The 14545-nt window shown below is 44.7% G+C and overlaps 1 protein-coding gene across 1 annotated transcript; it reads left to right on the top strand.

Annotated features, from left to right (window-relative positions):
• The first annotated feature begins 9536 nt into the window (after nucleotides 1-9536).
• Nucleotides 9537-13561, top strand: LOC138657834 (uncharacterized). Its single transcript, XM_069745471.1, has 2 exons — nucleotides 9537-11026; nucleotides 13398-13561. The coding sequence occupies exons 1-2, from the start codon at nucleotides 9826-9828 to the stop codon at nucleotides 13427-13429; spliced, it is 1233 nt and encodes a 410-aa protein (XP_069601572.1). The 5' UTR covers nucleotides 9537-9825; the 3' UTR covers nucleotides 13430-13561.
• Nucleotides 13562-14545: the final 984 nt, after the last annotated feature.

The following is a 14545-nucleotide window of genomic DNA, read 5'->3' as shown; positions in this document are numbered from 1 at the left end:
CCCAGGTAATAATTGCATCACCTGTGCAATGCAAAGGAAATCCTGAAAACATGACCTGTTGGTGGGCCTTGAGGACTGGAGTTGGGGACCCTTGGTTTAACTGACCTGGAAATTCATGTTGACAAGTCATTTTTACAATCCAATATATGAATAGCAGAATAACAAACCCTCCTCGTCCCAAAAAATAAATAATGAGAATTACAGTGTTCACCTCATTTGAAACGTTTTCCCGTTTTTTCCTGTACATTGAATGATAAAATGAATAGTGCCGTTTAAAACTCTAGCTAGGCCTGCAAAACACAAACCCTTCAATATACCGTATATGGAAAAATAAAAAAAGTTATAGCTCAGGAAGCAAAAACAAAAAGCACATAAATGGAAAATCGCCATGTTGCAAAGGAGTTAATATTGATAGACCACCCACTACACTATTGACCCAGACACAATGCTGGATACCCAGGTGTGGCCATATCCGTCTGGTACTACTGCTCATTCCTATTCATTTCAATGGAACACAGATGTGACGTGCGGTACTAGGCATGGAACAACCATATGGTGTTATACCAGGGTAAGCAGCGAAGGGGACATTACTCTCACTAGACAACTGAGGCTTCATCACTCAGCTGACAGATGGTGGCTTCAGAAGTCAGGACCCCACCAATCAAATAAGATATGGTAAGCCAACAGGCAGTAAATTCAGGACATTTTACCGAGCAGATTAAAGAAAGCAACCCGTTCTTCTGGCTGCAGAGTGAGCTCCTCCATCCTCTTCTGGCAATCTTGTATCATGGTGGTCGGCAAACTGTGATATAAAATATAGCTACTGCATATCAATCAGACAGTCCATTGTTAAAATATACAAATACAGAGCTGAATTAATAAATGTACAATTAAGCCCTTCTTGACATTTGCCAAACATATACGGAGCATGTTGGGTACCTTTTGCATGGAGCAGGCTCAAGAGCATCTGCCTGTAAGAGGAGTCAAGCTCTGGTCGCTTCTGTCTAATCATCAAATGCGACGTCTCCGTCTTTGACAGCAGCATTTAAGGTGCGCAGTCAAGGGGACATGCCTCCGTGGAGCAATTCACAACCCCTCAAATCTGCGTTGTCTGTTGAAGACCGGCCTATGATTTTCTGTATATATTGCACTTTTGTTAGATTGCAGAGTATCTAACAAGCAGATAATCACAGATTCAAGTCCACTAAGAGGGCTAAAAAACAATTTTAAAGAATATATATTGTAAGGTATTGTACTCAGCTGCTTGAGGTAGGCACAGGAAGCGAATCCAGAAGAAAATGTCCGGTCATGTTTATTAGATTCATAAACCTGTTTAGGCACATGCAAACAAAGATAGCCTTCTCCGGCACAAAGTGAAAATAAATAGTCCATATAGTACTGCGGGTCCGCACACTCAGGTCGGGTCAGTGTCTTTAGCAACACACACTGGAGATCTCCACACCTCCAGCCACAGACACTGAATGAGACACTCGGCCTCCATTTTGTCTGCCAAACCACGCCCCTGGGGTGGGAATATTTGAGCGGTCATTCCCACTCATTTCTTATGACTGCTCGTAAAACCCGGCCCTGGAATGGCCTAATAACGCTTCCGAGCTTACATCACCGCAGCTAATAGCCATAATGACACATATCTCCCCTGGCAGCCATCTTACAATAAATAAAAAAGAAAATTTGAATCACTCCCATTTATCACCAGCATTTCCGCAACTCCCTGCTGCGGGTAAAATGCATGCGGAATTCGTATAGTGCTTGACAAGTGTGACCAACCTTTTACTATTGATACTGCTTGTGCAGCATCAATAGTAAAAGATGGAATGTTAAAAATAATGAAAAAAATAAAAAATATGGTTATTCTCACCTTCCGACGGCCCCCGATCTCCACAGCGACGCTCCCGGTATGTTCCGTTCTCAGGGATGCTTTGCGAGAAGGACCTTTGTGACGTCACAGTCGCGTGACTGCGACGTCATCTCAGGTGATTCGCGCAATGCGCAATGCATCCCTGGGAACGGAAGCCGCCATGTGCACTGCTGAGAGCCGGGAGAACTCCGGGGGACATCAGAAGGTAAGTATATCCCTATTTTTTATTTTAATTCTTTTTTTTACAGGAATATTGTACCCAGGGCCTGAAGGAGAGTCTCCTCTCCTCCAAACGCTGGGTACCATCCGCACATGGGTGGGCATAGCCACATGCGTAAAGTGAGCGTTTCAATGCAATCCTATGGCGCAGAAATAACATGCTGCGGATTTTACCGCTATGCGATTCCACAGCGGGAAAATCCACAGCATGGGCACAGCAGCTGCGGAATCCCATAGGATTGCATGGGAATGTGTTTTTAAGAGTTTCCGCTGCTGCAAAAAACGTGGTGGAAATACATAAAAAACGCTACGTGGGCACACAGCCTAAAAGAAAAAAGCCCTTGCACAGTTTTATCCATTAAAAAATGGAAAAGCCTCAGAAAATAGTAGCACAAAGAGAATTTTTTTTTCATACAAATTTCAGAATTTTTCTCATCACTAAATAAAGAAAGCTTGACTGGTTTGGTATCGCCCGGACCTGGAGAACCATATTGCCAGAACTTTTTTTTTTTTTTTTACCACGCAATGAATGCCATAAAACTAAACCCACAAAACAATAATGGAATTGTGTTGTTGTTGGTTTTTTTTTGCAGCTTCAATGCATGCACAATGTGGATGGAAAAATAAAGTTATTCTTGGAAAGGGAAAAACAAAAACGTAAAGATGAAACTTGACGGCTATGTGGTTTATAACAAATGATGCATTGCAATGTAAGGAAAAGACCTGACCTTAGTACTGTCATCTTGAAAGAGGGGGCAATGGCCATATACCGTAACTGATGAGCTCTCTGTTGTAAATATCAGATCAGATAATGGGTAATGATTAGTGATGAGCGAATATACTCGTTACTCGAGATTTCCCGAGCACGCTCGGGTGTCCTCCGAGTATTTTTTAGTGCTCGGAGATTTAGTTTTCCTTGCAGCAGCTGAATGATTTATATCTCTTAGCCAGCTTAATAACATGTGGGGATTCCCTTGCAACCAGGCAACCCCCACATGTACTTATGCTGGCTAACAGATGTAATTCATTCAGCTGCAGCGCTGAAAACTAAATCTCCGAGCACTAAAAAAATACTCGGAGGTCATCTGAGCGTGCTCGGGAAATCTCGACTAACGACGAGTATATTCGCTCACCACTAATAATGATAAGTGTGGAGCTCATATGTGAAGAATGTATCGTTTATAAGTCTCACGTCCAGGGCCAGACTGGCACTAAAATTCAGCCCTGGCATTTGAAGTCACACAGGCCCACTTGTCGTATGGTGACTGTATAATATTTTTGTACACTTGTAGGTTACAATAAGTGAGGGGAGTGTAACACGACTATATAACATAAGTACAGCTGTATCCAGCATTACAGCTCAGTCCCCATAGAGTGTAATACAGCACAGCCCCCATAGAATGTGATACAGCACTGTCATGTCTCACGACTTAGGAAATCATTCAATGTTTGCATTGCTTGTGTTCGATCCTTCTTTCTAGGCAGAAGTTTGCCTTTCCCTGTATTTTGGCCCAACTGTCTCACTGTAGTCCTGTGATGTATGTTTGTTCTCGCCCTTATTCTCCATTTTGTCATCATTCCTCCATCTGTATGCATCCTACTACATGTCCTCTGTTGAATATTCCTTTTTACCTGCTACTTTCATCATAATACAAGAATTTCAGTTAAAGCAACCCTCTTTTCCTGGAGTCTTCTTACATGAGATCGTGGCTGAGTTAAGCTGTCTGATTAATCGGTATGAACGTGAGTACAGGTGAATACGGAAGCGCCTAAAAAGGAAGGTCTATCCAGACACCACTACGTTCTACATATCCATGAGTCAGAATAGTAAAAAGGAATAGCCTGCCTTCAGAGACAGTAACTCAAGGTCTGTGCTGAACCTCAGTGGAAAAGGACATTTCCCAGATAGATAGTAACCCAGTTCCCAGCCAGACCCCAGCGTGCATAGAAGCACACACTGCAGATAAACAGGGAGAAGTATAACCCTCATCCTCCACTCTTCCTGCCTGCAATCAAATCATGTCTGAAGCAAGGAATACAATGTCCCTACCAGACTTACAAACACAGGAAAGAGACCCAGATCCCCATCCACCAGCTAGTGAAAGGGGAAAACGTACAGTCAAACCTACATGGAAAGTCATGGAGAATTTAGAGACTGCAAAATGTGTCGTATATAGTGATGTGTCTTCACTGTGGGAGAAAGTGCTGAATCACATAGACACTGTATCAAGGCCTGCTTCTCATGAGTTACCACTTGAGGGAGCCCTAGAGCAATTATGCACAGCATACCAAATGTATATGGAGAAGACTGACCAATACATTATTCTCCTGAAAAAAACTGAATCTGCCAGAGACTTTAAACGAATTGCAAAGTTTCCAGCAGCTTAATTCTGAAAGAGACTGCACCGTACGTGACATTAAAACCAAGTTAGAGGCTAAAATCGCACGGACACCAGATGCATCAACTCGCTCATCTAAATTGTCCAAGCACTCAAAACGCTCATCTAGGTCAAGTTCATCAAAATATTCCACTCTCAGCGAGCAGCTTATAAGAGCACGTGGTAAGGCAGAAACGTCTAAGATACAAGCTGCCTTGGCGCAAAGGAGAGCAGAAATGGATGCAGCCACAGCACAAAAGAGAGCAGAAATGGATGCGGATGCAGCACGCAAGGAAGCTATGGAGAAGGAATGTGAGCACGCGACAGCCATGGCAGAGTTAAGGATCCTGGAGCGAGCTATCAGTGGGAGTCAAAGAGACAGCATCAGTTTGTGTGAAGTGGAGGCAGAAGACCCTATTGAACGCACAAGAGACTACGTGCTAAGCCAAAATGGCGAACCGCAGATCATTACTAACATTCCTGATGGCGTTCATGCTTCTCCAGGGCACCAGGATGCCGATCCACTTACAGAACCCTGCATTCAAGGTCAGTACAATGCTCCCAAACTTGAACTTCCTTTGTATTCCAGTATGCGCCAAGACCCCGCATCTCACCAAACTCCACAGGCTAATATCTACACGCAACCCAATATGCCGGCAGGTCATTATACTCTCGACAACCGCGCAGTGCGAGCTCCGCATGTAGCAGAGACTATACCCACCAAACCGGTTGCTGGACTAAATGCATATGCCACTCCATACTTGCCCACGTTTCAAGGCCAGGACGTCTCCACCCCTATGTACAACACTGCTCAGCCTACATTCGTGCATCCTAAGTCAGAAAGAACAGACATGTCCGACTTCGCAAGGTACATGATTCGCCGCGAACTTACTAAAACCGGTCTCACAAGGTTTGACGACCAACCTGAAAATTACAGAGGTTGGAAAAATGCCTTTAGAACCGTAACTAGTGACCTTGGCATCACTGCTACCGAAGAGCTGGACCTGCTAATCAGATGGCTAGGACCACAATCCACAGAGCGTGTTAAGCGACTCAGGTCTGTACATATCAGTAATCCAACGGCTGGTCTCATGGCTGCATGGGAAAGACTAGAGAAAAACTTTGGCAGTCCAGAAGCCATAGAGGATGCACTGTTCAAGCGATTACAGAGTTTTCCAAAGATATCAAGCAAAGACAGTTCAAAGTTCCTAGAGCTCAGTGACTTGCTGTTAGAGCTCCAGCTGGCCAAGGCAGACACCCACCTACCTGGCCTCAGCTACCTGGACACTGCCCGTGGAGTAAATCCCATTATCTCCAAGCTACCGTACAACGTACAAGAAAAGTGGACTACACTAGGGTCAAAATACAAGAAAGAACATCAAGTGTCATTTCCTCCATTCTCCTACTTCTGTGAGTTTATAAAAGACGTGGCAGAGCGTAAGAACGACCCAAGCTTTTCCTACGAAGAATCCAGTGGTCCAGCTTCACCTCCTTCTAAATACGTCAGCGCACGCTCGAATGACAGAAACCGCAGGGGTCCAGTGTCAGTGAAGAAGACGGATATTCTTCCCTTACCAACATCAGCCCCAGGCAAGAGTAACAAGGGTGAAAAGATAGAGAACCCAAATCGTGAATGTCCCATCCACAAGAAGCCACATCCCTTAAAAAAGTGCATCGGCTTCAGGAAGAAACCGCTCCAAGAACGTAAGGAGCTTCTAAAGAAGTTCGGGGTATGCTACAGATGTTGTGCTTCTACTGAACACCTTGCTAAAGACTGTAAAACTACAATTAAGTGCATGGAGTGTGACAGTGAGGACCACGTACAAGCACTCCACCCATTCCGTCCTGACTCTACACTTACTCCTTCCCCCCCCACGAGCCATGGCGGGGAGGACGCAGCTCAAACTGCAAGCCATACCACAATATCTTCTTCATGCACAGAAGTCTGCGGAGAAGACCTCTGGGACAAGTCCTGTGCGAAGATTTGCCTGGTGAACGTGTATCCCAACGGTCACCCAGAGAAAGCCGTGAAGGTGTATGTCCTTCTGGATGATTAGAGCAACCGATCACTTGCAAGGTCAGAACTCTTTGATATGTTTAACTTAAAGGGAAATGCTTACCCTTACACCTTAGGTACCTGCAGTGGTGTTACAGAGGTTTCTGGGAGAAGGGCCAGTGGTCTTACAGCGACATCTCTCGAGAACACCGTCGAGATACCGTTACCTACACTGGTCGAGTGCAACCAGATTCCATCCAATCGAGAAGAGATCCCAACGCCAGAGGCTGCTCTTCATCATCAACATCTCAAGAGGATAGCAAACAAGATACCAGCCCTCAACAACAATGCAGATATCCTGATTCTGCTGGGCAGAGACATTCTCCGGCTGCACAAGGTACGTCAGCAAATTAACGGACCACACGATGCACCATTTGCCCAACGCTTAGATCTAGGCTGGGTAATCGTAGGCAATGTTTGCATACACAAGATGAAGAGACCTAACAACATCTCCTCTTACAAAACACACATCTTGTCAAATGGTCGCAGCACCCATTTCCAACCATGCCCACATCACTACTGGGTGAAAGAGAAAGTGAGCAACACCAAGTGGCAACAGGAATCCTTCAACAACATGAACACGCACTAGCCCTGGGATGAAAACCTCGGGTCATCAGTGTTCGACTCTACAAGTAGTGACAACAAGTTGGCACCCACAAGGGAAGATAAAGAATTCATAAAGGTTATGGATAAAGAATTTGCTCAAGATGACTCCAACAGACCATGCTGAACAAGTCATCATCAGGTGTGTGCAACAAGAAGAATATTGACATGAGATTGGCAGTATTACCAAGGGAGTCAGTGTGTCCAAAAACAGCACCCTACTCGACTTGAACCCAGTAGTCGATCATCTCAAGTTTCTAAGAGTGGGTGGACGTTTAAGTAAATCAGACCTATACGATAAGGAGCAGAACCCTATCATTATTCCAGGTCGACATCACGTCACTACTCTGTTGATTCGGCACTATCACGAACGAGTACAGCACCAAGGCAGACATCTTACTGAAGGTGCCATCAGGTCTGCTGGCTTGTGGATCATGGGAATGAAAAGGTGCGTCTCCTCAGTTCTCCATAGATGTGTCAAGTGTCGAAGGTTACGAGGAAAACACCAACAACAACAAATGGCGAACCTCCCAGCAGATCGACTGAGCACGGACCAACCGTTCTCATATGTTGGTGTAGACGTCTTCGGGCCATGGTCGGTTGTTACCAGGAAAACCCGTGGAGGAGCCGCGAACAGTAAGCGGTGGGCTGTCCTATTTACCTGTCTCAGTATCCGTACAGTTCACATCGAGATAATTGAATCCATGGATACCTCCAGCTTCATCAATGCCCTAAGAAGATTCTTTTCCATCCGGGGACCTGCCAAGCAACTCCGGTCCGACTGCGGCGCAAACTTTGTAGGAGCCTGCAAGGAACTGCAGTTTGACAACTTCTTGTCCGACAATGGATGCACTTGGGTATTCAACCCTCCACACTCTTCACACATGGGTGGATCTTGGGAACGCATGATTGGTGTTGCACGAAGGATCCTCGACTCCATGTTGCTGGACCATAAACTTCCCCTTACTCATGAAGTTCTGGTCACTTTCCTCGCAGAAGTGTCAGCCATAATAAATGCTAGACCTTTGGTTCCAGTATCATCCGACCCCGATGCTCCAGCGATCCTTACTCCAGCTACACTTCTTACACAGAAGACTGAAGCTGCTACAGTTCTGCCTGGGAATTTCGATAACAAGGACATTTACAAACGTCAGTGGAGACAAGTACAACATCTGGCTAACGTGTTTTGGCATCGCTGGAAGACTGAATATTTGCACTTGCTTCAAAACCGTCACAAATGGCAGACGCCCAGTCCCAATCTCCAAGAAGGAGACCTCGTTCTCTTAAAGGACAAAGAGGCTCATCGCAATGACTGGCCAATGGGACTTATCGCCAAGGTCCTACCCAGTGAGGACGGAAAGACTCGTAAGGTAGAAGTTAAGGTGACAAAAGGGGGCTCTACCCGAACCTTCTTCCGCCCGGTCACTGAACTCGTGCTGCTTCTACGAAAGGAGGACATCACATGAACTGAACATGCTCCTGGACGTTGCTCACGGCGGGGAGCATTCCTCCTCGTCCCCCAGTTTTATTGAATATTGACATTTTCCATTGGATTGAACTGTTAACATTCCCATTGGATTCTGGGTTGGTGGAAGAGTTGGCATGTTTGCGGCTTCCCCAATCTGAAGATGGGTTTAATATATTTGGACTTATCTTTCGGTTTGATCTACGGGTCGACAACAACGACTTTGGACTTTAAAATCTTTGATGTTTATTATTGCATGCATGTTTTCTTTCCTCTTGTTTTTTCAGGTTCGAACGACTTTGAAGAATTACGGACATCGTGAAATCCAAGGATTTCAGACGGGGAGTGTCATGTCTCACGACTTAGGAAATCATTCAATGTTTGCATTGCTTGTGTTCGATCCTTCTTTCTAGACAGAAGTTTGCCTTTCCCTGTATTTTGGCCCAACTCTCTCACTGTAGTCCTGTGATGTATGTTTGTTCTCGCCCTTATTCTCCATTTTGTCATCATTCCTCCATCTGTATGCATCCTACTACATGTCCTCTGTTGAATATTCCTTTTTACCTGCTACTTTCATCATAATACAAGAATTTCAGTTAAAGCAACCCTCTTTTCCTGGAGTCTTCTGATAGTGCGCGCATGCGCTGTGGGTCCCGGGCAGGTTCCTCCCCCTCTGCGGCTATCTCCATCTACCGTGCACGCATGTCACTTGACGTCATACGGCGGAGTTCCGCCCACATGCGAGCACGGCTGTGACGGCTGTGTGAGGGAGGCGGAACAGGGTCTCATACGTACGCGCGCCAGGAGTCGGATGAAGTTCCGGTATGTGCGGTATATATACCAGCGGGATTAATCAATGGACAACACCCCCTTTTGAGAAAGCTAGGCGGCGAAACGCGCATCAAGGGGCAGCTGGGAGCCGCGGGGAACCATCCTTCTACATAATGGGTAAGCTTGTGGGAATGAGTATGTAGCTTATTTGCTGGCAGCACTGATTGTGCGGTAGAGCACCTTTTATTGGCACTTGCACCTTATACTCATTTATGAGTCCCATGTGCTTCCCTGTGGATGCATTAGTTCCTATGTAGGCTACCCAGCTCACCGGTATTTTTCCTTCCTGAATTCCTTCCTTATTTGCTATGATAGCAGTTTACTGGATTTATGTGTTATATGTGTGTTTGTAGATACGATTTTCTGTAATAATAAAGTACTATTGATTTTTATTATGTTTTGTGGGACTGGTTTACTCCTTTTTTTGGGTCTATATGTTTATTGGAGTTGTCCTTATAACCCGAGACATCTGGGTAATATTAAGGGGGTTACACGAGTGGTTTTTTCTCGACCCCATTTTTCTGATGTGCTTATTGATTATTGTTTAGATACTAATTTCTCTGTGTTATTCACAGCTTCTAATCTTAAGCAAATGGATTTCCGTACCCGAGATCAAACGTGGTTATCTCGGCTACAGGAGGTCTTCAGGGAGGAGTCTACCGGTATTTTAACTCCTAATGGTGGTGATTCTAAGGAGAGGATTGTGAGATTAAGGTCGCTTCTACACAGACGAACGAAGTTATGGTGGAATAGGGCATCCTTGGGACAGTACCTGGCTCGAGATTTAATACCTAGGGGCTTGAGAATCCAAATTTTTCCATCATTTGTAGTGGATGACGACAATTTTAAAAGAGATTGGGAAAATCTGGCTACCAAGTGCTCCCGGGGTTTCATGGAACTGTTAATGAGGGCGGATGAGATGAAACTAGGCAGTATTGAAAAAGAGATTGACGACCTACAGGTCATCATAAAAGATGAACTTACTTCTGAGGCTATGGAACAACTGAATAGCGATTTAGAGAAGGATTTTTCTAAATGGGAGCAAGAAATTGGAGCCGTTAAAACAAAAAAGCTACAACGGGACAATTCGGATTATCAGGGAAATAAAGTATATCGCTGGAAAAATAATAATAAAAGATCACGCCCTATGTCCCAAGTGAAGACCGGCTCCATATCATCGTTAACATCAGTGGAAGAATCCAGTGTAGCATCTGATCAGTCTAGAGGTGGAGAGGGGGTCAGAAAAATACAGCCTGGGAGGACCGTGAAGAGACAATTTAATAACAAAAGGAAGATCTCACCTTCACCTGCGTATGAACGCAAAGCGAAAAATACACATCTGGAGGTAATCAACCTATCCTCGCACTCCCTTTCAGAAACACAGGTGGATTTATTAAAGTTGGGTTTAAATTTTGTTCCCTCTAATAAATTTGATTTTTTCACAGTTCTAAAAGATACACACCTTTTCTGCCGCAAATTGATTTTAAAAAAGCTACATAGCCAAAGAAATTCAAATCAAGGTCCCTCTGATGATGTGGAACAGGAGGCCCTGGAGGCACTTGAGGACTTACTAAGGGAACAATCTGAGATTCCAGGTAATTTTCCCACATCTGTTGTGCCTAAGTCACTAACGTTCCCTCCCTTGTCCCTCTGCCCCCAGGTAGAGATTTTTTGTAGACTTGTGACTGAGGACCTGAGAAAAATACCCAACTACATCTGCAATGATAATTTAACTAACAGGCAGAGGAAGGCCCTGAGAGATTTACAGTCACTTGAATCAGTTGTTATTAAACCGGCGGACAAGGGGGGGAATGTGGTGATTTGGCCAACTGAGAAATATGAAAGGGAGGCCTTTCGTCAGCTGAAGAATAGATCTGTATATCAGGCCTTGCCCCAAAACCCTATGCTGTCTTATGTTAGGGAACTTGAATCTATTTTGTCATATGCAAGCGAGTCCGGTGCTGTCCCGAGGAAGGTCCTTGATGGGCTGCTGCCCAGGTTCCCCAAAGTTGCTACCTTTTATCTTTTGCCGAAAGTGCATAAAGATATGGCAAATCCCCCTGGCCGACCGATTGTCTCTGGCATGGGAGGGTTATGCGAGAATGTATGCAAATTCATTGACCATTATTTAAAACCATTAGTGGAGACGCTCCCCTCCTATGTCAGAGACACATCTGATGTATTGACCAAAGTCAATGGGCTGTTCCTCGAGGCTGGGATGCTTCTGGTTACCATCGACATTGAGTCTTTGTATACCTCGATTAGGCATGAAGATGGCTTAAGGGCGGCCCGCTTCTTCCTTGAGATGGCGAACCGGGATGGCCACTTTGTGGATTTCATTTTAGATCTACTTCAATTTATTCTGACTCACAATTTTTTTGTTTTTAAAGATAGGTTTTTTTTGCAGTTACAGGGTACTGCTATGGGCGCGGCATGTGCTCCGTCGTATGCAAATTTGTTTTTGGGCTACTGGGAAAGATTTATCTTTCAGGGCGACGGAGCACATGCCGCGGACCCAGTGATAGGCTGGTTTCGTTACATCGATGATGTCCTGATGATTTGGAACGGTGACGAGGCCAGCCTATCACATTTTATGCAGGAGTTAAACGAGAATTCTTTTAATCTTAAGTTTACTTACACTTGGAATCGGAATAGAGTGGATTTTCTTGATATCTCTCTAATTGTGGCGGAGGATGGTTCGATTGAAACGGATCTGTTTCGTAAAGAGACATCTGTAAATTCCTTACTCCATGCCTCATCGGCACATAACTATTCGACCATTAAAGCCATCCCGGTTGGCCAGTTCTTGAGGAACAGGCGGGTCTGCTCGACTGAGGCCCGCTTCGAGGAGCAGTCCATTGTGCTGACAGATAGGTTTAAGGCCAGGGGGTACAGCCAACGGTGCATTAAGGCAGGGTACAGAAGGGCAAAATCCAAACGGAGGGAGGACTTGTTGCTGCAGCCTAATAGACTGGATCGAGGGGGGAGTGTTGAAACTAGGTTTATTTCTACTTCTAATTGCCACTGGGACCGGATCCGTGGTATTCTTAATAAACACTGGCCAGTCTTGATGACTGATGGTACTCTGGCAGCCCATCTGTCTCCATTTCCACTTATGACACAGCGTAGGGGGAGAAATTTGAAGGACTGTTTGGTGAAAAGCCATTATGTAGCCACACAGAAATCTTTCTTTATGAGCAGGGGCCCGAAAATGGGCTGTTTCCCCTGTGGAACGTGTGTCGCGTGTCCTAACATCCTGAGAAGTGAGTCCTTTAGATCATCTGATGGAAGCAGGGAATATAAGATCAGAGAATATATCTCTTGTAGTACAACACACGTGGTATATTACGCCACTTGTCCCTGCTCCCTCATATACATCGGCCTCACTTCAAGGGAATTGAAAGTGAGGACGCGCGAACACGTGCGGGACATTTTGGCTGCCAGGGGAACATCGGATATGGCCATGTTGAAGACCTTACCGAGACATTTTTTGATGTGCCACGGATCCGATCCCAGTGGATTGAAGGTGAGGGGTATTGATAGGATCCACGGAGGTATTAGAGGTGGGAACTTGAACCAATTATTGGCTCAATGTGAATGTAGGTGGATGGTTACACTTGATACGATTGCACCTAAAGGGCTTAATGAAAAATTGAGCTTTGCCCCTTTCTTATAATATACTCACCTCAATGTAAACCTTCCCTGGATCCTAGGTATGTTGAAATTTTGTTTCATTACGACCCCTCTTTCTTCTCTGTTTCTCGTTCCCTCCTTGTCCTCTGTATTTACCACTGTTCCTTCATTCTCTGTGTTAGAAGAAGATAAAAGTATATCAATAGATGCAATTTTATGCATCTTTTGAGACATTATGCGACATTTTCTCTCAATTCCTCTCCTATATATGAATCATACAAGTCCACCATTTTGGATTTTATTTGATTTTAACCATTGTTTGTCTTTTTTCAGTGACTCATATTCATATCATACCATCCGCATGACTTCGTCCGTATGGGTTAATCTGTGGCCTTTCTTGGAGCTTAGTGTGATCGTCCTGCTGCCCTGTTCAAGGAAAAGGATTTCTTTTCTCAAGATAATATGTGTACACTGTTTTAATTGATGTTATTATAATTCTGCACTATTGTCACTTTTTTATGTATATATATATATATATATATATATATATATATATATATATAATTATGTTCTAAACTGTTTCTATGATGTTGTACACCTAGTCTCACTGATCGTCTTCTGATCACTGATCGTCTTTGTTGATAGGTTACACCCTGTATAAGTATACACCGGATAAGGATAGCGGTTCCGCCGTTGTTTTTTGTCCTAGCACTTAGTCTTTCACATTTAATGGCGGCATTCATGGTCTCCATAAAAATGGCCACCGATAGTGCGCGCATGCGCTGTGGGTCCCGGGCAGGTTCCTCCCCCTCTGCGGCTATCTCCATCTACCGTGCACGCATGTCACTTGACGTCATACGGCGGAGTTCCGCCCACATGCGAGCACGGCTGTGACGGCTGTGTGAGGGAGGCGGAACAGGGTCTCATACGCACGCGCGCCAGGAGTCGGATGAAGTTCCGGTATGTGCGGTATATATACCAGCGGGATTAATCAATGGACAACACCCCCTTTTGAGAAAGCTAGGCGGCGAAACGCGCGTCAAGGGGCAGCTGGGAGCCGCGGGGAACCATCCTTCTACATAATGGGTAAGCTTGTGGGAATGAGTATGTAGCTTATTTGCTGGCAGCACTGATTGTGCGGTAGAGCACCTTTTATTGGCACTTGCACCTTATACTCATTTATGAGTCCCATGTGCTTCCCTGTGGATGCATTAGTTCCTATGTAGGCTACCCAGCTCACCGGTATTTTTCCTTCCTGAATTCCTTCCTTATTTGCTATGATAGCAGTTTACTGGATTTATGTGTTATATGTGTGTTTGTAGATACGATTTTCTGTAATAATAAAGTACTATTGATTTTTATTATGTTTTGTGGGACTGGTTTACTCCTTTTTTTGGGTCTATATGTTTATTGGAGTTGTCCTTATAACCCGAGACATCTGGGTAATATTAAGGGGGTTACACGAGTGGTTTTTTCTCGAC

Source organism: Ranitomeya imitator, chromosome 1 (genome assembly GCF_032444005.1).
Source record: "Ranitomeya imitator isolate aRanImi1 chromosome 1, aRanImi1.pri, whole genome shotgun sequence".
Lineage (NCBI taxonomy): Eukaryota > Metazoa > Chordata > Amphibia > Anura > Dendrobatidae > Ranitomeya > Ranitomeya imitator.
This window is presented reverse-complemented; position numbering and strand designations above follow the sequence as displayed.